Source organism: Corvus hawaiiensis, chromosome 10 (genome assembly GCF_020740725.1).
Source record: "Corvus hawaiiensis isolate bCorHaw1 chromosome 10, bCorHaw1.pri.cur, whole genome shotgun sequence".
In the NCBI taxonomy this organism is placed as follows: Eukaryota; Metazoa; Chordata; class Aves; order Passeriformes; family Corvidae; genus Corvus; species Corvus hawaiiensis.
Window position 1 is genome coordinate 20,366,792 of NC_063222.1, and position 26,763 is coordinate 20,393,554.

The 26,763-nt window shown below is 44.3% G+C and overlaps 1 protein-coding gene across 11 annotated transcripts in view; it reads left to right on the forward strand.

Moving 5' to 3' along the window:
• LOC125330995 (guanine nucleotide exchange factor DBS-like) overlaps positions 1-26,556 on the forward strand; it is a 178,360-nt gene extending 151,804 nt beyond the window's left edge. For 9 of the 11 annotated variants that reach the window (XM_048314794.1, XM_048314795.1, XM_048314791.1 and 6 more), the window contains 5 exons: positions 345-463; positions 1,012-1,124; positions 2,123-2,226; positions 3,377-9,152; positions 13,433-13,599. In XM_048314794.1, coding sequence (XP_048170751.1) covers positions 345-463; positions 1,012-1,124; positions 2,123-2,226; positions 3,377-3,477 — 437 coding nt within the window. In that variant the 3' untranslated portion in view covers positions 3,478-9,152; positions 13,433-13,599. Of the gene's footprint in view, positions 1-344; positions 464-1,011; positions 1,125-2,122; positions 2,227-3,376; positions 9,153-13,432; positions 14,176-15,308; positions 15,432-18,182; positions 18,241-18,776; positions 18,945-22,291 lie in introns of those variants that run through there. The other 2 variants (XM_048314802.1, XM_048314801.1) reach the window with 2 other exon arrangements.
• Positions 26,557-26,763: the final 207 nt, after the last annotated feature.

The window sequence follows — 26,763 nt, forward strand, 5'->3', positions numbered from 1 at the left end:
ATCATTTTCTCTGCAGGAATATTGCTGGTCCTTGTTTTTTTGTACCTCCTGAGCTGCAGGGATTGAGCAATGCTGAGCACTGGAGGTATCCATGGATATGAACGCTGCAGCCACACAGGCTGCTCTCACACAAGTGACAGTGACTGGTACAGGTTTTTAGAGACAGAATAATGGCTGTGACATAATTTTTATGGCAAAACGATGGAATAAGCTAAAAAAACGTACAAGCAATTTGGTACGTGGAAGAGTGGGAAGTGAACCTGTGATGTTTATTTTACAAAGATTGATTCTCAGAGGCTAATGACTGATAGCTTAACTCTTTCTGCTTTATCTGTTTTGAAAAGGTTGGCCCAGCAGACAAATGCCTTCTCTGGACACATTTGAAGATTTTGAAGTCATCCCTTCCAGCATGGATGAACTCTCCAACTCTTCTGACTTAGAGGAAGAGACCAACCCTAACAATGTAATTGCTTTTTTAAAATTACACTGCCCTTTCCCAGCACAACCTCCTTCTCTATAGGGATCACAATGTAACCTGCAAGGTTTGGGCTCATACCAGCCTTAAATTCATGGATGTGTGGGAATACAGGAGATGGAAATTTGATCTGGGGTGTTGGAAGATTATTCCAAGACTATTTTGCTGTCAGGATAAGGATCATAAAAAGTCACCCATACTTGTAAGCTGTCACTTTGCCTGCTACAAAAGTGAGGGAAGACTCTGAGTCTTTAAAAAAGTAATTTTGGAATTTCCAGATAACTTCACCTGGTGTTACAAACCCAATTTTTATATCAGAATAATGGCTGGTGTGTTAAGCCTAAAGTCTAAATGTACAGCACAGGTCTATCCTAATTTTGAATAGTATTTAACCTGGGCATAATAAAACACAATGCCTGCAGATGAAATCTCTGCCAGCTTGAAATGCCTAATTCAGTATTTAACTAAACTCTCTTGCACAGTGTTCTTTCATCCATAGTGATTGTATTTCTGGTGCCTTGTTTTGTTCATTTCAGGGGAGCAATCTCTTTCGGGTAGAAGGCAGTTTTGACAGCTGTTTCCCAGATTCTCTTACTCTCGAGGATGGAGATTTAGTGCAGTTTGTGCAGGAAGGAGAGAATGGTCAATGGTGAGTATGGCAGAGAGAATTGGACAGGCAGAACATCCAGGAAAAGATGGAAAATATTCAGACTAATGTCAAAGTCTCTTCAAAATCAATACAAATCCACTCACCCCATTGATCACAACATGAAAGAGGCAGTGGGAGGCATGAACACACAAAGCAGCTTTGGTTAATTCACCCAAATGCTTGTGACATGAGGTTTATGGGGACAGAAGTTTGTGTAAAGGAAATGGATGGGAATATTTGGGCTTTTGACACCAGAAGGAAATCTGTCAGAGGCAGCATCATCCTGTAGGATACATCAATAAAATCCCCATGCCTTCCACTGAGAGCCCCAAAAGTTTAAATATAAGATGTGATTTACAAAGAGCAGTGAGTCTGGCTCCCTGAGCTCATGCATGTTTGGGTGTATTCATTTTCTCTTTCTGCCAAGTGAGTGTTAGGAACAGACCTGCCTGGATACCTGAATTCTCTCTGCACAGGCAGTTTGGAGGGAGAAGATCTGATCTCCTTGAAGTGCAGTCAGACCCTTCATTCAGAGCTGACACACAGCTAAGAAGGGAGTGAGTTCCACAGGGTGAAGTAGTTGGGAAGGGAACTAAACTCATCCACTCTGGGTGGTATTTACAGCAAGAGGGATGGATAATACAAAATATTCCTTTTCTTCAGCTCTGAATTTAGAATTGTAGTCTCTTTTATGTTGGAAAAGATCTCCAACATCGAGTCCAACCATGAACCCAGAACTACCAAGCCCAAAGGCAGTGTCCCAACCACAGGACAAGGCTCTACTTCCTTGTCACATAGCCTGCTTGCAAGTGAGCTTGCTCTGGGATGCTGGATCACCATCTGACACTGGAGGAAGTTACACCAGATACCTGTAGGACTGCCCTGGGTCCTCTGCCTTCTTCCTTAGTTTAGGAAATAATAGCCCAGCATGCACCTCTAAGAAACAACCAAGAGCAAGGCAATGTAGGAAAATTCACTGACTGTTCTCTGAGTTTCAGGTTAGTGAAGAAACTGGTCTCTGAGAAAAGTGACTGGGTTCCCTCCAGTATATTGCAGCCAGCAGAGGGGGACAGTAACAACATAATTAAGAGCGGCAATGCAGGTAATAGAGAAAATGTGTTACTGTTTTTTTTTTTCTCCATACTGAAAAAGGATGTGACAGTAAAAACAAAGTGATAAAAAGTACACTTTCTGTATTAAAGTGCTCACCTGAGTGTATGTCTGTGCTGCAGTGTCTGGTGACATGGCTGAGCTAACCCGAAATTTGGTGCCTGGGTGTCAGAGTTAGTCAGGCACAGCGGCTTTCCTTGGCCTGGTTTATCGTTTTCCCCTTTCAGAGCAGAACTTGAATCTCCCATCCAATTTCTGTGGCTACCAGTACTCAGGCTGGCTGCTGTACAGCTAGCCCAAGTGTCTCGTACACAGGGTGTGTCTGCAGGACAGCTTTGATCCTGGCATGGATGGAGTTTGGATGTAGACCAGCATCAGGGCTGTGGTTCTGGCCTAGGTTTGAAAACATTAAAATTTCATGAACCATTACTGCCTTCATCGTATTTCACAGCTGGCTCCAAAAGCTGGAGGAAGGGCTTGCTCTGGCAAGATTTCAGCCAAATCAGCACTAAAAGTCATCTGTTCTCAGCCTTGGTTCTGACCTAACACCCAAACAGGTTGCACTGGAAAAGCTGAACCTGAGCAACTCTGCGGATTAAAGGTTTAAAATTTTAGACTAATATCTGTCCAGCCTTAAATATAATTTGCCAAAATGTGTCCTGCTTTTCTTCTGTAGCAGAAGAAAGCAAAATCTTGCACAGCCATTCCCTGGGGATCTGTGATGGAGAGCTACCAGCACTTTATTCTGAGTTACTGATCTCTTTTGAATTTTTATTTTTGGTCAGCTGGTTAAAGTGGAGGAAACCCTTTTTGAACCTCAGGATTCTTTGCTGTGGTGTAAAGGGAGTTCAGTTGCTGCTCCTTCACCTCCACAGCCTGTCAGTCTTCTCCTCACCAGGCCAACTATGACTTTCATTCCATTGGCATGTCCAGTGCTTCAAAAGAAAACCAAAGCCAGGCACACATTATAGTTACACACCAGAAGTTACACTCCCTTGCCTTTCATGAAGGAATTAGGAGAGCAGTAGAATTGTGATTTTATGTTTTATTTTATTTCAGGCTTTTAACAAAGAACCTCAAGACTGTAGATGGAAAATTCTGTAGAAATATTGTAGTGACCATGCCCATGTCCTCCTTTTCAGACACGTACAACGATTCCTGCAGCACAGCCTCAGTAGATTCAGACACGAAGGAAAGTGAGGTGGCCAAAAGCTTCCCAGCAGAACAGAGGGCTGGCAGCTGAACAGCAGGACCAGCCTTCCTCAGGACCCTGTCCACCTGTCTTTATCTTGGGTGGACACTGGATCAAAGTTGCCTTTCTCACAAGCTCTGAGGTTCATAATTCACTAAAATTTTATCAACATGAACAGATGAGAACTGTTCTATCCACCTGGCAAGCTGGGAAAAACAAACTTGAAAGGAGCATTACACATCCAGAAAACATCAAACCTACCTTCAGTATTAGAGGAGAAAAATGCTTCTTGCATTGATTATCAAACTGTTTCAGAAGATGTGACCTAAATTAGGTCGACAGCAGAGCTGAAGAGTTTCTATGCACGCACCTTCTGGCAACTTTGCTTGAGCACCACATCACTGCAGAGGGGCACGCGGTGGTTACAAGTCCTTGCTCCACCCTAGGGTCACCTGGAGGTTTTTCCATTTGCTTGCCTCTGGCTGTGCCTTCCCTGTGCTCCTTAATTCCAGCTGATACATCATCACAAATGTGCCCTTTTTGCTGTCGGTCAACACCAAAAACACCCCACTTGAGGGTGGCTGTGGAAAGGAAACTTCTGACTGGGACCATCAGAGAGGCTCCGTGCAGCAGTGACGTGACTCCTCTGCGGTGGCACGGGCAGGGCCTGCTGCACACAGCATTCCAACCTCGGATCGGTGCAGGTGGCAGCTCCTGCCTGCGAGGTGCAGGGCTTAGCAGGGAAGTAAAGACGTGTAACAGCTACTGTGACAAAGAACACTTTGAACTCTTTTTACAATCTAAGTCGTTCCTCTGCCCCCTCTACAGTCTCTGGTTGCTGGATCACAACCCTTTGCATTTGGTGCCGAGAATTCAATTGAATGCCATTTACTGTCACATGTTTGAGTAGACTGCATGCTTTCCTTGTGTGCTGGGCTATGAGTAGATACATTTCACCCCCCATTTGGAATATACTTAAGCATTGCAAATAGGCAGTGAGCATTAGATGCTCCAATGAGTGGATAAAGTGTTGTTGTTAAATACTTCTTTTCAGGACATTTGATGAAAGGACTGTACCAAGTCTCTGCCACATAAGGATGTAATGTATAATATAAAATGATTACAGATGTTAGGATTTCTATAGAAGCCATTAGCTCATTTAGAGCAGCTGTTAAGGCATGAAGGCATTTTGACGGTAATTGGGTCTTAGGTCCCACAAAAGCTGCTAGTACTTTAGTAAAGATAAATATTGACTAAGGGTTGCAAACAGGCAAAAGTCAGCCTGGTAAAAACGATCCCAAAAGAAGCTCAAGAGTGAGTGAATGGCTTTCACTCTTAGTGGTGTTTTGTTTAACCCTCAGACTAGTGGTGCTTTATGTAAATAACAAAGGGCACTAAAAGCACTAAAAATGGACATGAAGCATAACCAAAACCCACTCTTTACTAGTTGAGCCTCTGAGCAAAGCAGTAGGTGTGTGTATCATTCTGCTCTCACCTTTGCAGGAACTCGAATGTTTTCCTTTGTGTCTCAGTGGAGGCTGGCATTGCAAGTACCTTAGTGTGTGTCAGAATAGCTGTGAAGCAGGTAGATAGTCCTGTTGGAGAAAAAGCCTTGGAGTAGGTAAAGGCTTAGTCAGATTTTTTTGCCTGTGAAGATTTATTGCTTGATTATAAGTTGCACTGTGGTGATTGATTCCCATGGCTCTTCTAACCCTCTATATCTAAACTCTGTGATTTTTGACATTTTCTGTTCATGACTAGAGGACCTGAGAGTTCTGTACCTTTCTGGAAGCTACTTGTGTCCTACAGAGGTAGAAGCTTGCCTGTTTGTGTTGGTCATTTACCTCAAAAATGACATGTAGGCTCTCAGGAACATGAATCCTCTTGGTCTACTGTGGTTATCAGCATCTTGCAGGAAGAACTGATTCCTTTCAGTCCCCTAAGGAAATATCCTTTGTGACATTTTCTTATAGTGCAATTACTCTATCCTCTCCCTAAAATGAGTTCATTCTGGTTTCTCTATTACTTTTAGTGATTTTTGCACAGTAACAGTGCTGCTGTCTACCCCTGCCCTAAGCATAGGAGAGGGAAGGGCTAGGGAGCTTTGATTGCACATTAATTAGTAAGCTTTTGTGTGTGGGAGAGAGAGATGGGGAAGGGTTACCTTGGGTATATGAAACTGCCAAAATGAAGATTTGTGACATTGCCAATGGATGGAAAGACAAAAACCTGCACTTTGGAGTTTTATTTTTGAGGAATCTCATTCTGATTGTGAAATGGCAGTGGGAAGTCTCTGAATGGAAGATGAGGAATCAGGTACTGTCAGTCCATTTCCTACCTCTGCATGAGCAGGGTGACAGTGTGCTGGTCCCACATCCCCTGGTGCCTCGACACCTTCCTGTAAAATGGGAGCTATTGAATTTGCCACTAAATGCTAAATTTTACCATGTATGTAAAAATTGGGGACCCTCCGAGAAAAGCAAAGCATTCAACCCCATATGCCCCACTGTGCCCTCAAGAGTGCCAGTGGTGGCATCCTGAGGAGCAGTCTAGAGCTGGAGTAGGGAATGGGGCTACTGAGGAAAAGGGTCCTCTCCCAGCTCCAGACCATCTTGTCATGGCAGCTGCAAAGGTAGGGGCTGGAGTATAGCATTCTCCTCCCTGCTTTGCTTTTGAAAACTTTTTCTTCCCCCCCACCCCCAAAATCTCATGTTTTATCCTGCTGGACCAAAGTTTGAGTGTGTCCCGCTCCATGAATGTCCTGAGGATGACAGGTCCCTCTGTCCCGCGGCTGTGCAGCAGGGGCACAGCACTCAGGTCTTTGGGAGCTGATTGTGCCACAGCTCCTGGGGCACACTGAGCCTGAGCAGGGAGCTCCCAGCCATCATCTGTCTTTAACCTTCCTGCAGTGCCGGGTGCCTGTTTCTGCCTCCATGTTCCCAACCCAGGGCACAGGGCAGCCCTGGCAGGGTCTCCTGGGCAGTGACAGGGCCCTCTGGCACAAGAGTCAGTGAGACAGGGCCACTGCAGGGCTGGCTTTGGGAAAGAATGAGTTCAGGGACTGACCAGGCTGCTGACAGGTCCTAGAGCAGCCACAAAGGAGTAACCTTCTGGCTTTGCTGACAAGACAAAATGGAGTTTGATGACTTTTTGAGTTTTTTAAATAGTATGCAGGATAGTGTTTGAATTAGTGATTTCTGTCGAGCAAGGTGATAATTAAGGGAATGAGTCTCCATGTACAGTCTAGAAGATGATTTGGTAATGTCCAGCAAGACTAATGTGTATGTTGGGGTATGCTTATTCTGTCTGTAGGTCTTTGACACCATCCTTTTCAGGTAGATGGACCTAAAATTCACAGTTTTCAAATAAGGATTTAGTTTCAGTGTTGTTTGGAGATGATATAGTAACCATTTAAAAGTAATTTAAAAGTAATGGTTGTGACTATGTTTTGGCTGTAGAAGACACCAGGTCTCAGGTAAATCCATGCCGTAGCAGCCCTTGCTGCTGGCCCAGTGCCTGGCTGTGCTCCCTGGGCCTGGGCTGGTCACACCTGCCCTCCAGGCTGAGGGTTTGCCTGGGCTCTCCTCCCTCTGCTCTGCTGCTCTTCTGTGAAACTTCAGAAACTTCACATCCTCAAAACTGCTCACTCAGGTGTGGGTGGGCTGCAGAGTCCTTCCTTCCTGGCACCAATGGCAAACAGGGACAGGCAGTTGCACAAGACACAAGTCTTGCTTTTAGTAAACCAGGCTAAAATAGAATCAGGCCTGATCCTCTCCTCTCACCTCTCACCCCACCAGGTGGAGAATCAGACCAATGGTCGTTGTCTTGAACGCAAACAGCTGCAGCCAAACCACATCTGGCTTTTCTCGCCAGCAACAGCAAAGCTCTGTGTGCGTCTTATGTTCTGGTCGTGTGTGATAAGAAGCCATTTTATTATCTATGATTTTCTTAGAGTCTTGATATTTCAAACAGGATTGAGTATGAGAAAGGCCATGTAATTCCTTTCCAAAAATACTCAAAGATTCAGATATATGTATAATTAGAAATATATAAGAAAAAAGATCCAAAATGTGTATTTCTTCTTGCAGCTGGACTGAAAGAGCTGCTAAGATTTCCTCCCCCCACTTGAGAATTGGTACAGTTTGTTTTTCTTACATGATTTCCATGGTGTTGATAATGATGTATTTGTATATTGTGACTGATGAGAGATAATCAGACAGGGAAAGAGCACAGAATTACCTGTCCTTTTTTCCAGTCAAGACAGAATGTACGAATTTATTACAAGAAAAAAAGTGTGCAAAAGAACTTCCTGTAATTAGGCCATTCTGACCTGTGTAGAACCACACTTTGTTTGAAATTTATAAAAATTATAACTAGTACAAAACCCTGTGGTTGATGTCTCTATATGAAGCAACAAGTAAAATGAGATTTTTTTCTATTTGAGATAAATGAATATCAGTAAAGGCACATCATCAGAGCTGAAAAAATCTACACATTTGTCCAATATAACTTTAATTTGTCCAACACGTGTCACAAAAGGCACAGTAGTTTTTTTTTTCTTTTACCCATCTCCCTTAGTCATGTTCTGAGTCACTGAGACTCTTAGGAGAGTGCAAAGATTCACGCAGACAGCTCAGAGGAAGTTGTAAGTGACTTTATAATAGTTACCCCTGAGATGCCTGCATGCCTTTGGCTACCAGTGCTTATTAGGGAGTGCTAATTGATCCAAATACAAGTTGTGGATCATGTAGCAAGGCAAGCTGGTAAAAGTGAGAATGTAGAAACACAATGCAAATAGAGCAAGATGAACTGATTTCATGCAGTATCCAGATTTCTGGGGCAAACTTCACCTCACTCGACTTTTGAAGTCAGTGGTGTCACCATGTTCCTGCAGTGAGTATTGGTATGAGAAAAAGAAGAAATAGGAGCACACCAGCCGCCGGTGTGGGGGTTGCTTCATTCTCTGCCCCAAGCAGGCTCCTGCCAAATGCCCAGGGCAGGGAATGCACACGTGGGCAGGAGTGGGTGACGCTCTCCTGCCGCTCATCCCGGCCCCGCACGCCGGGACCGCCCCGGCCGGAGGAGCTGTGCAGGAGCCCTTCGTGGGGCAGAGGTGTTTGGATGCAGCACTAACAGTGACCCCCCGGCCAATCCACCTTGGACGAGAGCCCGTCTGGGGCTCTGCTCGGCCCTGTCTCACTTTCAGCAGGTGCACTGTGGAGACGGCCACACCTCTCCCTTCTGTGCCTTAACATAAAAGACGGAGTTTGGCCTTCAAGAAAGTACTTTCTAAAGAACGCAGGACAGGCACTGATTTACAGGGTGTAACCCTCTGCTGGGGCACTTTGCACCAGGTTATCAGAGCGGGAGGGAGATGCAAGAAGCTTTCCCTAGCCTTTAAGAGCCCCAGGTCCCAGGTGCAGAGTGAGCCTGTCCTCCCAGTCAGCCCAGCAGTCTTTTCTCTTTCCACTTTCTCTCCTAACCATCATTTATTTCCTTCTGCGTCAGTTTACAGACGAGAGGTATCGGTCTCCCCCTCTCTCTCCACCTCCTTCTCAGCCATGTGACTGAGCACTCCCTGCATCAAGTGAAACTTTTCAGTCCGCAGGAAAGCTCGGTTTCCTGCGCAGCCGCTCCCCGGGGAGAAGCAGCACCTCTCACGCCCGCAGCCATGCTGGCCATGGGGAGGAGCGCACGGCAGCTCATCTCGCTGACCCTCGCCTGTGGTGAGTAACAGCATCATTTCTACCTGGAAATGGGACATTATGCCAGTTTTGTCTCCTTGCAGTCAGGACAGCACCTAACAGACTCAAAACTTTGAACCGTTTTGTTGCTAACACTAAGGGTGCTTTCAGTAAAGTCCCACTGCTAAGAAATAACCATGATTGCAGTTAATTGCAGCTGGTGTACACTTAATTTGATTTTTCCTCTGTACCTTCCTTGAACTCTCTGGTGGCATAAACTGTGTGTGAAGGAGTCAGTTCAAAGCCATGTTAGAAGCAGACTTTTTTGACTTTGCTTTTCTTAATTAAAAATAATTTCCAGACCTGCAGAATTAACCAAAAATCCTGAGTGAGACAAGCAGGAAAGAAAAAACTGAGGAAGCATTGCTCAAGTCATTAATTTATCTGCATTGCAAGGTGCAGAGCAGGATCGGGAAAGCAGGAGTGAGGCAGGGGCTTGGAAAACACAGGATGGGGTTTCTCTCAATGGCAAGCCTCATCAGAGTCACCATTTGATCCTTAATGCTGCTCTGTGAAAATCTGGGGAGCCACACACACGAAGGACATCTCCCAGTGCTTTAAGGCACTGCTCAACACCTGCAGCAGCACCAAACTTGCCTGGTGAAGAGGGACAGAGTGTGATTTAATCTGTGGAATGACCAAGGGTTTGAGCCGGGTATTGGGTGTGTTTTGCCATCAGCACATGGGGATCGCACAAGGACCAACCCCCATCCCCCTCTCAGTCCATGAGCAGGGAAAGTGCCCAGGGGCTCAACCACGAGCAGCTCCTGCTGTGTCTTTCTGCTTTCCCATGCCTGCTTCATAGCCAAAGGCTGCTGATGTAGCCCCAAAACATATAAATGAAAGGGGAGCAAGATCAGACTGAGAAGCAACACTAATAATTCAGTGGTCAGCAATCGCTTTTGACCAGAACTTGTTTTCTCTGATCCTTACCCATTTTTGATCTTTCCTTTAATAATTTGTTTTGATGTTTTATTAATGTCACAAAGTCAAGTCTTTCTGTGCAGACAGGGAATTAAACATAATTAGTGCTTAAGGGATAAAGGTCAAATGGGTTGGAGGGAAGCTATGACAGTACTGAAACCTCTCAGAAAATCTTGGTGCTTTTCCAATTCTTCAAGCAAACCAAAGCAGCCAAGGCTGGTGAGAGTGTTTTCAGTGATTACAGGAGCTGGGTCAGGTTTTGTGTCCACTCAGAATTAATCACCTAAGCTATGAGCATTTTGCCTGGCAGCAGAAAGCAGAACAAACCTGCTGGGCAGCTGAACAGATGAGTGTGGTTAGATGAAAAGGGGGAAGAAATCCTCAGTAAAAGTTTCTATCACACACCCCAGTACAGGCTGAGAAATGGCACAGCCAGGCCATGGCACTGAGCACTCAGCTTCCCACCATAATGCCTGAAAGCAGAGGAGTGATGTTCCTTGTGACCAAAACTTGTCACCAAAGCATGAAAAAGGGAACTCCAGGCCCAGACTGGGAACAGGGAATTTCTGAGAGCTGTGCCGGTCCATTTCTAAGAGTTTTGTTCTGGAGCATTGCATGGAAGCTGCCTGGGCTCACACACAGCCCTCAGCATATGTTACACACAATTTTGATGCTAAAGTGAGACAAGGGGACTGCAGCTGCTTCCTCTGGGAAGATACCCCCCAGGGCATCTTCCCTCAAGCAAAATATTGCTTGTATGAAGTTTTGAGTTGGCTTTATAGGAGGAAAACAGAAGGAAACTACTGGGGGGTGCAGAGCTGCCATTCCTCGTGTTTCTGTGGCCTGTTTTGCTGGCAGAGCCATGAAAGTCTGTGCTGGGGAAGTCGTACTCATGGCTGCTTTCCAAGCGGTGCCAGGCTGCCAGAGGGGAATGTGGCTGTGCTGAGAAGGCACAGGGAAGCCTTTCAGGCCTTAGCTGGAGGGTAGGTCAGGGACCCCATGGGCCCATCCACCCCTTCACACAGCAGAGCCACCAAAACACTTTCAGCAGCCACCCAAACACAGCCAAGGCCAATGGGTGCAGCTGGAGAGTGATCCCTGCCCATCCCTGGGAGCTGATGTGGCCAAATGCCTTTTGGAAAGACCGTCCAAGCCAATGGGTTCAGCAGTGTGGCCATGCACTGGCATAAGCTCCAAAATGCTTGGGAGAGCCTGGAGGAACAGTCTGGTAGTCACCCAGTGAGCAAAAGCCGTGGGCCACCCCAAAGATATTTCTGGCTTTACCCCTCAGGTGACCCTGTCAGGCTGAATAGTGAAAAATAATTGGGTTGAAATGACCTTTTGAGGAGTTTTATTTTAAAGCTGTGGGTGGTATTCCAATGGCACTTAAATAATATTTCTCTCCACATCTGTGTTATCTGGTCAGTAATCAAAACTAATTTGTGAACTGAAAACTAAGAGCTACAGACAATTTAGGACTCGTGTAAACTTAAATACATGTTGTTTCACAGTCTTACAGGGGAAGAAAGAGTGAAAATTGCAACTTCTTCTTTCTTGTTTTTATCATGCTGATACACTAGGATCAGCTACCCATAACTGGTGTATGGCAACTGCTCTGGCTTTCCCCTGGCCCCAGAGAAGGAGATCAGTTATCTGATAAACAGCTCTGCAGCAGCTGTGCTGAAGTGTAGGGGAAAGGGAGAAAATGAACTAAAGTGTCATATTAAGTGTGCATTTTTAGGTTCATTTTGAGAAAAATCACAAATTTTTTGAGGCTTTTCTACTGTCTCGAGTTGCACTTCTTTGATGATAACAGCTAAAATGGCAGTCAAGTGTGTTCTGTACAGCACAGAGTGCACCCAGGCAATTTTAGGAGTATGGACTATTGACATCTACACTTCTGCTCTTCTCCAACATAGCCATTTTTAAGGGAAAATTGTGGTAAGGGTTAAGATCTGTATATCTGCTCATATGTCTTTTGATTTTTCTTTTGAATTTGATTCAAAACCCAGTAGGTTTTACTATTCTTATTTAGTTTTTATATATCTTAGAATGGTGAGATTTTGTGAATTCAGCTATTATTGAAGATCTCTGTTCATGATAAGGGACAATAAAGAAATAAATTAATAAAGGGAAGAACTTGTGAGATTTCAGCCGTTTTCACTCTAAATGTGCCTTTGGCATTAATCTCTCCTAAAATCCCAATCTCAGCAGCCTGCCTGCCACAAACTTTGACACTGATTCCTGAGAAATTTCTTTGAAAGAACCAGTGTACAGTGAAAGACATGTTGAGGCATTCTCTGTGGAGCTGTACTGCTGGGAATATGAGCTGTCTTGGACTTCCGTGTCCCTTCTGTCTCCAAACTGGAGAATTTATCTCTGTCCTCCTGCTAATTTAGGCAGTAATGCATTTCACTACACCTAAATCTTCATGTACATCAAGGAATTCACATATGTCAGTGATTTATGATTTCTTTTATCTTGACCTTGTCTTTCTAGAGTCTTGCTGCATACTCACAAAGACTCGAGCAGAAGAGTTGTGACATTCACCTATTCTATGATGTACTTTCCCACTTTTTGTTCACTTCTGTATTTACATTTAGGAGCCAGATTTTTTTTTCACTTCTGCAAGGGACATATTTCTGTAAATGTTATTAGGTGGAAGCATAATTTTGGTGCCGTGACTGTTTTCTGATGTGGCCCCTGGATGCTGCCTCCTGATTTTTTTTTTTTCTTATTTCTGAAAGCCCATCACTAAGAGGGATGGTCATTGTTGGGGTTCTTTCAGGAGGAAGAACTTCACGGTTCAAGCTGACATGGCTACCACAAAACAATAAATAAATATCAGGAATTTTCCTGTTCCCAGACTGGTTTCCCAGACTACTGTGAATCACTGTAAAACCATTGCACTGCCTCACTTCCTTCACACACAAACACATCCCCTTTCCCTACACTTCGTTGGTAAGAACACCCATGTCATCTTCCTTAGACCTCGACAATTTGCTTCCAGCAAATTCTGCTGAACTACTGCCTGCAGGGAATTCTTGTGCTGCCTGGGACTTGTGCAAGGTCTGGGTCCTCAGTGTGTGGAGAGCTGGGAGCCAATGTGCTCCCACTGGAACGGGAATACTCAGAGGTGTGAAACCTGGGGGAGTGGTGCCAAGCTGTGGATAGTCCTACAGGGTGTCTGCTTTCACTCTCCTGTCATGAGTGGAGCCAAATGAAGGATGAAATTGTGTCACCCATTTGATAACAAAACCAGCGCAGTTACGCTGTGATTATCAATGTAAAAGTGAAATATAAAGGTTTCTAGACCGCTGACTTTAGTTTCTTTGCAGCATTTTCCTCCTGCTTTGCTGAAGCGGCCCTGGGGGTCGAACTGTCTCCAGAAACCACATCCTTCCACCAAATGGCTACTTCTGCTCAGCCACTTTCCCTTTTTCATTCTTCACCCCATCAAAGCACCACAGCTCATTTTAACAGCACAGGCCATCTTCAAACAACACCCATGAGCCACAGAACAACTGTGCAGACAACAGAGCAGCTCCAGACTGCAGCAGCTCCAGGCCAGCACACAGCAGCCCAAGGAGGAGCAGGCACCATATCCACGACACCCGCAGACACCACCAGCATAGCCAGCCAGACCACAGCCCCGGCAATGCTCTCGGTTACAGCTGCAGTGAAGAACACAACCAGCCCTTCTGTGTTCTCCACCAGGCATGGGAGCAGACCACATGTGACCACAGGAATGACAGCAGTGGCCACCAACACCTCCCTGAAACACGAGACAGCAAGTACCCAGGGGACAGCTGCCACCACCGCCTCTGCAGCCACCACCACGCAGAAGGGCAGGTGCAGCACGCGCTCTCGGAGACAAACAACAGCCACGGCTGCCACCAGCACGACAACCACCCATGGAGGGACACAAACAGCCCCCACATCCCCTGCCAGGACAGCGAGACCCTGGCCCGGCCCGCAGCCCTCTCCCATCCCCACAGGCACCTACACCCTTTCCGATGGGAACATGACCTGCGTCAAAGCTGTCATGGGTCTGCAGCTGATGGCTCGAAATACACAACAGGTGAGGTGGAAGCTGAGCTTTGTAGTGACTTTCTTCATTAGCTGGAGTTCATTCTTCCTCTTTCCAAGCCATTTTCAGAATTAGCTTCTATGATCAAAACAAGTGGTTTGCTGCCAGTCTAAGGCCCCTCGTGTGCCACAGCATCCCAGCTGCTGTACTTTGGCCTGTGTGATGATGATGCCAGGGGGACGTAAAGGTGCTTTCTTATTTCAGTGATATTTGTGTGGGAGCAATAGTGGGGCAGGAGATCAGCCTGCAGGGTTATTTGTGCTTCCTAGAATGGGAGATCAGTTAAAATCTGTACTGACTTCAGTGAAGAGCTTGACATTGTGAGCTGCAATGAAAGCAAGAAATTGTCAGTTCACAGACTTGGATTCAGAGGTGGGTTGTCCTGATGCTGACGAATGGACAATTTAGGATCACGGGAACTGCCAGGTTCTGAAGAGTTAGTCCCCTCTCCTAGAAGTGATCCACTGAGAATGATTCAGCAAAAGATGGCATACAACCCAAAATGGCAATTGTGTCCCTTAGGCTTAAAGTTTTGTAGCCTCCATTAATACAACACATGCAGCTACATCCTAAGGCTCTGGAGTTCTTATGCTTGAGCCATCCCTGTTACAAATACAAATATTCATGTTTGGTATCTGCATATTTCCAACACGGGATGATTGTCTAATGTTGGTAGAAGTAATTTTCATTCCTCATCCTGGCAGAAGCCAGGCAGGGACCAGGATTCTCAACCTTACCAGACCATAGTGAGATGTTTATAATTATATAAGGTGCTCCTTCTTTATAAATTACTTTATTCGTACTCATCTGACCCTGCTCTGAATCATATCAGTTCACTGAATGAACAGAAAACCAATATTTTCTGCCATCTTAATGCACTGGAACAGCTCGGTGATGTGACAGACAACCACCAGTGCTGGTTCACAAGTGGGGAACGACCCTAGCAGGCAGCAGTTTGGCTGCCACCACCACTGGCCTGTTCATTCAGCCACATAGAGCCTGTCTGGGGGAAAAAAAACAGGCAAATCTCTGCATGTTTTAAAGTTACTAAATCTCTGCATGTTTGTTACTAAATTCCACCCTCTTCTTCATCAGCAGCCCTGCAATGCCTCTTCTCTCTACAGGAGCAGATGGAGTATGTGACTGTCAACCCCAATGCGACACGGGTATCTGGAAGCTGTGGGATGGTGCAGTCTGAGCTGAACTTAACTTTTAGTGGAGGATTTGTAAACTTCACTTTTGTAAAGGTAATTGTTGCATTTAAAGGGAACAAGCGTTTAGGACTGGGGAGCAAGAACTTAGGCTGCCTTTGATCCAGCTTGAGCTGTGGGGAAAGGTGTTTTATGTATCTCTGTGCTTGTTTACCATCTCTATATAAGGCATGGTTACTTCTGTTCTTCCCAAAGGGTAGAACCACAGATTAATTCAGGTTGGAAAATACCTCTGGAGGCTGCCTGGTGCAGCATCGTGCTCACAGTACAACTGACTTCAGTGTTAAATCAGGTCTTGTCTGTTTGAACTTTGAGTTTGGAAGTGAAGGATAAGCACAGTGCTCTGCCATCTTCTGAGAGAAAGCTACAGAGAGCAGTGTTAAAGTTGCCCATCAAGCAACTCAAAATCTAGGAATAGCCAAGCAAGATCTGAATCTCTTTTTTACATAGGTAAGTCTCATGGGAGGGAAGGTCAGAGCTGCTGTTTGCATTGGAGTGGCACAGAGGGAAAGGGTTTGGGACTGGAGTCCCTGTGCCAGAACAAGGTGTGCTGGGAGCTCACACTGTCAAGTTGCTCTCAGGCATTTGCTTTCCATAAAAGCCAGCTGGGGTTGTCAAATTCAAAGGACAGCCTGTGCAGTTTTGAGTGCCCAGGAGCCATGACACATCCACAGCTGAAGGAGCCTAATTTCATCTAATTTCTGAGTGGAAAATTCTAAACAAGTGAACTGCAACAATAAAATTGTAGATAAGTGGCCTTAAAGGGAGACCTACAAACACACACAGAAACTTGGTCAAGATGACAGGTTTTGCTTACACAGTGGGAAAATGAGGGTTTTTTCCACATTGTATCTATTAATTCCATGTTCCCCACTGGGACCACATCATCTCTGGGTGTGGCTTAACACAAGCTACCAAGAGTGCTGCAGCTTGTGTAAGCACCAGAGAAAACCCCTGAGTGCAGCCATTCTCTTGCTACCTCAGGCATTTGAAAATTTTGGGAGGCAGCACTATTTATCTGAAAGCTGTAAAGGCTGGGTGATGATGCCTGCAGAGCTAAGACAGAATTAACACTGTGTATAAAGTCTTTAATGGGCAGGGAGGAATGGACAGCAACACAGCACGGGTTGGATCCCATCACACTCTGGGAAGTGTAATGTGCATCAAGGCCATGTCTTGGAGGTTCACAGCAGCTGAGAGCTGCATCTGGCCATCACTGCTGTTCTGTGTCCTTCAATTAATCAAGCTAAATTGTCAGTCTTGCAGCCTGGTTCCAAGCTCAAATTACAGACGATTAAGAAAAGTACAAATGGTTAATCAGTCATTTTCATAGAAAGTCCGAGAGAGAACAGCAAATTATACCCCGCATGTGTCATTAATTCTTGAACAGAGAAAATATTTCAATTAGTAATCATCTTTATTTTAGCTTATGGCAAGAAGTTTTCTAAGAGCTACAGAGGAAAAGTGACGTAAAAAATGAAGGAGCTGTTTTAAAACGAAGGATCGGTTCAGACTGAGTGTTTGCTTGAAATGTGTGTTTCCTGCAACAAGAGGAACATTTATGGTGTTACAAGAATCCTTAGAGAAAGGCTGGGGATTCAAGTACCCATAAAAGCCCCAGGTTGCAGCAGTGCTAAGGAGAGTGATGTGAACCTTTAGGAGGTGCTTGACCTGTCTTGCCCTGAAAAAGGTGGGTTTTGGCACAGCATTAGACAATCCACCCTCCACTTAAAGATAAGGGCATAGCAGGGCTCAGCTTGGACTGCTTTGAAATTCAAGTTAATAAGAAATGAGTTTGCTGCTGGCTTTTTGTGTTTGGTCCCTGCAGCCTGTCTCGGTGCTTTGAAGCTGGAGTGCTCCAGCAGTGGCACTTGTGGCTGTCCCTGGTGGGAGAGGAGCTGGCTCAGGCCCCGGGGCTGGGGTGGCAGAGGAGAGGGGCTGGGTCAGTGCTCACCACTCCAGTGGCCTCTCTGAAGGGCTTGAAAAAAGGAAGTTGTGTAACCAACCCACAAGATGTGAAGTAGGAGCAGGTGTTTTCCCCTAGCAAAGTTTTTAACTGTGGCCAAACAGAAAAAAGCACTGCCACCCAAAAATGGTCATATTTCACCTATTTATGTCTTTCAGTTGGAAAAATGCTGAGAACCTCTTCTCTGGTATATTTCTTTCTTCAATTTTCCCTCTCCATCCTACCAGTTTTTAACTGGGTGCACAGGAGACATTCATGTCTGCTGCCATTTATCCACCAGCTGCACTCACCAGTCCCTGTGTACACACAGCAGGAATTAAACTGGGTAGCAGGGCTGCTGCTGCATGAGGCATCACATTATACTCCAATACTGCTACCAGGGGGAAGCTCCCAAGACTGGCTCTCACCCTGTGACACGCCAGGGGAGGGCAGTGTCCAGGCTGCACCAGGGTTTCAAGGCATGCAGGCAGGACACCTGGCTGGAAATTTTGTTCTGTGCTGTTGTCCCAGGTGCTTTCTGTGCCAGCAGTCTTCCTACTTTTGGTTATCACAAGTATCTCATGAGTGTCCAGCTTGAGCAGTTTGTGTAAAATGACACCTGCACGGTCCCATTTCACTGAACTGAGCAGAATTGGTGATGCAGGTGAGAATTGGAAAAGAAAAATACATCCAAGAGAGTTGGTACTTGGGTCTCAAAGGTGATGCTTTATAAAGTATTTATTTGGGAATATCTTTATGACCATTTTGCTGTGGTGAGCTGTGTTTCTTTCCCCTGCAGATACATGTATGTATTATGAATAAAGATGTATCTTCTTTTGCAGCAAGCTCCAAGTTACTCTGTCACTAAAATTGAGAGCAGAATACAGTTTTCTTCTGAAGGTCAGTGATTTTACCCTGCCCTAATTTCAGATCAAGCTGTTCTGGGTGTGGGATAAGCTTTCATATCTTTAAAACACTGGATTTTACAAGTATGTGTTTTATCAAGCTTTCAATGTGTCATTCATCTAAATCTTATAGTATAAAAGTGGAAGGGAAGGGACCCAGCTGCAGTTATGTCACTATTATTACATCGTCTTTTTGATCTCAAAAGCTTTCCCTGCCCCACTCTTTTGGAATAGAGATTACTTCAAACCTTGTCTGTTCCTGTGAGAATTCTAACCCCCTCTTGCAGACTCAATTTTGTTAAAATGTGATTTGAGGAAGCATCTGAAATTTTAGCTGCTTTTTCAGACCTAAGCTCAGCTGAGTCACCCATTGATAGTTAATGCACTCATTTAAACATGTAAGAAGAGTAAGTGATAGTTTATGGAGAAAATGTCCACGCTTTAGTAACCACTGGGACCATTTTACCTCAGAAAGATGGTGGTTCCAGTGGAGTTAGTGTGGATTCTCATCTGTCTCTCTCTGGCTTCCAGCTATGCTTTACTATGCAGCCCTAAATGAGAAGCTGTTCACAACAAAGCTGGGGAATTCCTTTAAATGTGCCAGCAGGCAAACCTTCACCTTGGAGAGGAACTTCCAGATCCTCTTTGTTCATATGCAGCTGCAGGCGTTTGACATTGTCGGTAACCAGTTTGGAAAAGGTGAGTAGGATACTTTTCCACCCTTCCCAGACCTGCATGTCAGCACTCTGGTAGCCCAATGGATGTAATCTGCTAAATTATATCCATACACGTGGACTGAACCTACAGCACAACCACAGCTTTGTATCTGTTCCCAAATAATGTAACCTGCCCACTGCTGTTTTCTCAGTCTTTCCTGAGTCATTTCCAACACAGTGGTAATACCTATGGAGGATGGAAAAATATCTTTCCCCCCTGAATTCAGCACCTTCTGTTTCACCTTCTTGTTAAAAATGCTTAACTCTACAGCCACAATTTTCTTCTTCATCCATTTTCTCCTGGAACAAGCAGAGGTGTGTTCACCACCAATGCACTGCCCAAACTCTCAGCGTGTAAAGTTGATTTCCAGGTCACTGTTCTCAATATAGTCAGATTTTAGCTATTTTTAAAGGCTCCTGATACTCACATTGTCCCACGATTGCAGCAGCAAAACTGCCAGCTAATAAGGGATATTTATGAATGCAGGATGATATTTTCAGAGCAGCTCTGTCTAGACATGATGAACGGTGCTTCTGAGGAGGAGCACAACTGGCCCACTCCCAGCTTCAGAATTAAACGTGATGCTCATCTCTTCAGTTTGTCTTTTCTTGGAGAAGTGCCACAAAGAGGCAACCAGATATCTCAATAAAAGACAAAGACAGACCAGAGAGGGGGATTAAGTGGAACACTGTGGTCTCTTTCAAGTTCTCCATCTTCTCATTTCTGTGGCTTCCTCTCAGGGCTTTTCCATACAAGAACTCAGGTGCACAGAAGGGCTGACCAGCTCTCCAGCCCTTCAGATGCAGTAATAAAACTGTAAGTAATAAAAAAAGAGAGAATTCTCTTCTGCCACTTGCCTTTCTGTGTGCTCACAAAATACTGCCCCTGTATTCTTCTTTTTACTTTAGATCTGTCCTTTGACTCAGTTTGGTTCTGTTTGACAAATTCTTCTTCGGTTAGGTCACCATTTTGGTTACCTTTTTCATTCTAAAAGGAATATAATGGGAAACATTTGGGGCTTTTTAAAGACATGGTTCTTCTCCACACTGAGAACTTCATCTATGCTGTCAGTCTCATGAAGAATTTTTGCATGGGATAACACTGAGCTGGAAGAACTCATGGGATCCCATCTGGTCCCCTCATTCCCATTCAAATGTGTACAATGAATGATCTTAGTTATGGGACTAGGTATGGCCTCACCTCACCTGAGAAGGATGCTCTCTGTCTCTCCCTCTCTCTCTCCCTCCAAGTCAGACTAATCTCTGCTAGTCAATGCCATATACAAATTTAAATTAGTTTTGCTCTTAGTCAGAAAGCTGAGAAAGCAGCACCCACCTCTGAAATAATTCCCCTGTGGCTACAAAACAGTCATGAAACTGTTGTGTGTTGGCTGCATATGCAGATTCTGAAGGAGAAAATCCCCAGTGAAGGAATGACTAAACACATCACCAGCCTTCTACCTTCGGGTGTCTTGAGACTGATAGTTTCACTTCTGTTGCTCCTGATTTGCTTATCTTTAAATGGGGAAGAAAAAACAGTAATGGTCACTGGTTTCAAGTTCTTTACAATTTTGTACTGTGTGCAGCAGTGTTTATCAATAGCTTGATCTCTTTGAGTCTGGAAATCTGTAAAAGGGCCTTCTGTTCTTCAGTGCATCAGAAACAATTCCTAGAGTTCATTCCTTCATTCCCAATGTTTCATCAAAACAAAATGGCCAATTCAAACATCTCTGGCTTTCACAACACTTAGATGCAAATACTTTTCCGCTCATTTAACAGCAGGTTACATTAACCAGACAGAGCTTTCAAAAGGCAACCTCTAGTTGAATGCTCATGCCTTTGGCTTTGTGGCATTGCATCACCGTCTGGATTAGAGCAGAAGAGGATCAGACTTTGGGAAGAGCCATGTGGAGGCTCTGGAGCTGTGCCACGATGTCATGCACTCCACATGTTCCTTGGGCTCACTGCCCACTGTCAGTGAAAAGATTTCCGTGGGGGAAAAGCTCAAGCGAAGCTACAGCTTGTGCCAGCATAGTCATGGAATAACACTCGAGGCTTTAATCTCAGAGCGCTGTTGAAACCTGCCTCGGAACAGTCACAGGGAGTGAGAGGGGCACAGGGTGTGGGATCTCCCTCATATCCTGGCTATAAACTGGATTTACTGCTGAGCTGGGATGTACTGTGGGGTTTAGCTGACCAAGCTGCCCTTAGAGAACAGTTTGCTCTGCAGGTGCTACTCACAGCAGCATGACAAAGGTCTGTCTTTCCCCAGAGTCCGAGGAAGGACCATTCCTGTAGATCTGATGGAAGATATAGGTCTGATCCGATTCTGGGATAACGCATTAGTGGTCATTCCCAGACACTGCCTTCACTCCCAGGGCTACACTTGTATTTTGAATTTGAGACTGATCCTGCCATTGTTACTGGCAAAATTTTCCATTTCTGTCAGTGGCCCACGTGGTGTGGTCTCTCCATAGGAAAGCCGCCAATTTACCTCAGTCTAGACGTTCGCTTTTAACTAATGAGTTTCTGTTTAATCAGAGGATGACTTGAATATTCATTTGGGTAGGAACTGGCTGAGGAAGTCAGGATTTGCCCTCTCTGTAGCTAAGAGGTATGTTTGGAGTGATATCTTTGGATGATCCTCCAAAGATTTGATTTGTGTCAGAACCTTTTCTGATATCATCATATGTACAACAAAATTACAATAGTACTACTAAAGCAACTCCCTGGACTATGGCCAAGGCTTCTGCCTCCCTAATCTCTGGATGTTCTGAGTTAATCACCATTATCCACAAATACTTTGAATTAAACAGAGAGAACAATTGGAATTTGATTTTTCTTAGGAAACACTGACTTAACAAGGATCCTTGCTGCACTGATGATGTGCTGGACTATGGGCTTCTGTCTCTGGCCTGATTCTTTTCACTGGGAAGAAGCAATCAGATGTCACACAGAGCAGTTTTCAACCATGTGTCTTGTGCTTTATTTTCAGACTGGCACTTTGTATTGTGATGTTCCCCATCTGCTTTTGGCAAGAAACGTCCTGCTGTGTGTGTGGTGAAACAATTCTGTAGACATGAGGGAGCAGAGCAACTTTAGGGAAGTATGGAGCTACTGCAGAAGGGGCAAGGACGGTTTTCTTGAGATAAGGCTCACCACAGATTAAAAATGTAGTAGGTATAGCTCAGGAAAAAGAAAGGGAAAAAAAAAGAAAGCAAGGGTTTGAGAACTTCTGGCTTGTATTTGCCAACTTTTCTGGAATACAGATGTACAGTCTAGGAGTATGGTGTTCTGCTATAACATTCTCTGATCTCCTTTTCTTTTCAGAAGAAGAATGTTTTTTTGATAGAAACAGCAAAGCAGCTCCCATTGCAGTGTGCCTGAGTATCCTGGGATTGTTTGTCATTGTGCTTGCCACCTTCCTGATCTCCAGAAGAAAGCCACGTAGAGGATACGAACGCATCTGAGGTGCGCTTGTACTTCCAAATGTGTGCAGCAAGCAGAGAAGTCACAGAAGTTTTTGTTTCTGCCTGGCAATCTCCCTGCCCTGAAGCCATATTTTTAAGTGAGATGACACCATGTGTTTACAGCTAATGAATGTTTCTGGAAGGAGTTTCTTTAAGGTGGGAAGGACTTTCTACTTTAGGCTATTCTTAGCATCTAATTTAGATGTATTCCAGATGACAAAAATGAGGACCCAATTTCTCTGTGTTATCAACAAAGGAGGTCATTCAGATCACCTAAGCCAGATTCCTAAAAATAGCTTAAAGCAAGCAGGATCACTATCCCCCAGAAAATCCATCAGGTTTGTTAATGACAGTGTTTAGATTTATTAAAATATAGAAGTCTGATCTTCAGGTGAATAAACCAGAGGCCCACAGCTACAGACAGCCCTGCTAAGTAAGAGCTCACTGAAAGCTTTTTTAGGAACACGGTGCACGCCAAAATCTCAGGTGAAGTGTCAGTGTGACTCCACTCACAAGCAAGTTCTCACCAGTCCTACAACACAGTCACACTTCCTAAGTGCTTGGGGTTTTCTTACTAAGCCCTTTGCAAAGACACAGTGGTAATTGTGACTCTTATGCTGGAGCTTAATATATCATGGTCTTGTGAGAGCTCAGGAATCCCTCATATCCTGTTCAGACATGGACCCGTCACAGTGACCACAATGAGCCCAGGAAATGCCTCTCTACTGGGGCAGCATGGTGGTCTCTTAATCCAGGAAGATGCCACACTCACTGGAAATGCCTGGGATTAAGTAACCACCATTGGGGCAGACCTGCACAAGGTCCATGAGGAATGGAAATCCACTGATTCTGTATGGTCAAGGCTTCTGTGGGAAATAAAAGCTTGCACAGGCCTTGGACAAACTCAGCTCAAAAGTGAGTGCTCTCCAGTGTGCTCACAGCTGAGCAGCTGGGTTTTCATATGGAATTAATGTGGAGTTGCTTTAAAGCACACTGATACACTCTGTAGTCTATTTCCTGCTAAACCAATGATGAAGGCATGAGAACAGTAATTGCTTTTGAGATTTAAGTCCAGCTCACGTTCTTCGTTGTAACAAGGAAAAGCTACTTGTCACAGAAGATTTACAAAGCTGAACATAGGCACAAATGTGCACATAAACACACACATACACGTGCACATGCCACACAATCTGCTCACTGAAGCAAATTACATCAAGATGATAAGAAATTATGTATAAAAACATTTGCAAATTTGCAAAAGAGAAGATCATATTAAATAAGAGCACATTTCCCCCAAGAAGTTAGGGTAATGGCTTAAATTTTACTAATAAAAGTTTGGTCTGGAAAAGGACTGTGGAAGGGCACTCATTAAACAAAAGAAAGACTGAATTCATATGCAAAAATGCCTTGACAATTTAATCTTTATCTAAGCAAAAGTGGAAATGCTGGGAGCTAATTTAATTTCCATGAATAGTGGCCCAAATTCTGCGCAGTTATCAATGGTGATGGAACCTCAGTGGATTTTCACTCTGTAAAACTGATGGTTATGTCTTGTCAGATATTCCCTTAAGTATTTTAAAAATACTTTTGATATTTTACTAGTATTTAACCATTGCAAGTTTACTTATTTAAATGTAGAAAGAAAAGAAATCCTTCCATTCCATGAATTAATTAGAGATGTTGGTCTGTGTGAAGTAGGAAATATGGCCATACTGTCCTATAATCAATATAATATGTAGCAGTGGAAGTAATTAACATTCTCTAGAAATGTTCCCTTTGAGTCTGAATGAACCAATAAATAAGAAAGATAAAGACAATTTTGAAGCACTTTTACACTTGGAGAAACATGAGAACGAACCAGCTGTGAGCACAGGAACAGCTGAATACGTTTATAAGGTGAAACGGCACAAGAAATGGGACACCAAACTTTCAAACCTTGAATACAGACACAGTGATTTGAACTATATTCAGTTGAATACTCAAATTGAAATGTAAGTATTTCAATTACTGTTTTGTAAAGGGCTCCAGCACTGTTCATAATGGTTAGTGAGCTTTATCAAGCTCATTTTCCCTTCCTCCTTCCCCCCTTAGCAGACAAGCAGCCACTGGACTCAGATCTTGGGCCTAATAAGATCCCTCTAATTCTCAGGGTTACTTAATACTATGAATCTGTTGTATAGAAAGCAGATTTTTATACTCAATTAAAGCATTCACTTTTTTTAAAAAAATGGGATGTCTGGGAGGAAAGGTAAATGTATGAAGAGCTTCCATTTGAAAATGAGCCTGTGCCTGCAGTAGGGATGTCACTGTCCCAGACTGCTACATGTGGACATTTTAACAACAAAAGCTGCCTAAAAAGCTCAGCACATGGTCTGACCCTAAGCTATTCTGCCCAGGGATCAATAGACATCTTCCCCTTGTCAAAGGCAGGTCCCATTTCACACGTTCTTTGGACTGTTCAGTTGCGTGATCTGTGTTACTTCTACTGGCACGGATACAGCATTTGCTTGTTCTGTTCTGAAAATTTGCTTTATGTTAATATTCAGTCTTTTAAAAAAGTTTGATATCAGCATGAGGACAGAAAGGAGTTACTAATGACTGCTAATTCTGTGTTTAATATTGTGACGCCTGGCATTTTCACCAGTGATGCACAATTAATGTTTTTCCCCATAGTTTTTTTTCTTTCTACAGGGAATCAACCTGTTGATATTGAACAATGTTTGGATTCAGATTTACCTGATTTGTTCTTATGCTTTTTCTTGCTATTTTTTGTTTGCTATTTTTATGAAGCTGCATTCTGCCATCTGTACATGAACGATACTCTGGGCTTGCTCTAACTGGCACAGGTGAAGTGCACGTGGTGCAAACCAATGAAACAACTGGATGCTCCCAGGAAATGCTGCCAACATGCAGCAAAATTCATCCAATGGAGTTAGTGCTTGATAGTAGTAAAGTATCCATTGGAGAACTCATTACTGCATCAGGAGATCCCAGCCTGGAAGTGCACCATTTTCCCAGCTGTGGCCCAGCCTGCCTCCTGTCACCTCCATCCCTGATCCCAAAACCCAACCAGCCTGCAGCAGGGATGTGTGTCAGCACAGCAGCATAGCAAGGAGTATTGCGTCTTCAAATTCAACGCTGAATTAGAATCAGACAGCCCAGCTGCTCCCTGAGCTGCCATGTGCAGCTTTAAAAGCCAATGCCTGTATTTATTTTCTGCCAGAATTTAGGAATATATTTAGCTGGTACTTTTTTATCTAATGGAGTGGTTTTGAGGTCTTCCTCTCATTGGGAAGACTCTAGAGGGGTAATTGGTCTTGGGTGTTGCTAGACTTGCTCTTTTAAACTTCTTGTCTGAAGAAACATCTTGAGCAAAAAGTCCCTAAAAGAACACCATACAAAAAGAGGATATTTGGTAAACTACTTGCACGCTAGGTGGGCCATAGCGGTTATACTGTGGGTAGCAGGGCAGTTTTGTCTGCTGTGGGAGGAGACAAGGCTGCAGCTGGGTCCCAGAGTGACTCAGCAGCCCCAGCTCACTTCTTTCCCCAGTTGCAGACTCAGATCAATCCAACCTTGAACCAGAAGGTGCTGATCAGGATGATGTGGTGCATTGATGGTGTGATGCATCCACCAGGGAAGCAAAGCTTAACTTCTGTGCAAGCATGTGCTGGTCAGGAGGCAGTGGGGCCATCCCAGGGACTAGGACGTGGGCACATCCTCACATCTCCATATCCTGAGGGCTCCCTGGTCCTCTGTTGCAGCTCTCATGCCAGACCATCCCTTGTGATCTCTCATACACCCAAGACAGAATGGGTGCATCCCCAGAGCACGATGATGTCACACTTAGACAAGTCACTGAGGAGTTTATAAAGCAAGGTTTAATTTCTTTCAGTCCATTTTGTTCTCTGATGGACAAGCCCAAGTTAAGAAACACCTGTTAATTCAGTTGAAAGTGGAAGGGAGATTAGATTGGCATCTTGAGTGTCTGAACGTGGCTTGGCTGATCACTTCCAGCTTGCTATAATGTATAGCTGCTAAAAATAACTTGCTATGAGAAGAAAGATATGCTCTTTATTTTTCTATTATTGGTGTTTCTATAATAAAGGCTGTATTTAGTCATTACAGTGTGCATTGCTGTGCAATGATTTAACTCTGAAATGGCTGAGTGAGTCTCACATGTTGTGCTCTTCATGAAGCAAAGGTTGTTAGATGGACTGCAGGAAAGCAGAAGACATGGTAAAGATGGGGAAGAAAAACCAATCTCTCTGCTGCCAGCAGCTGCTTGAGGAACTTGGCTGTTGGAGAAGGGCCAGTGAGGGCAGCAGAGGG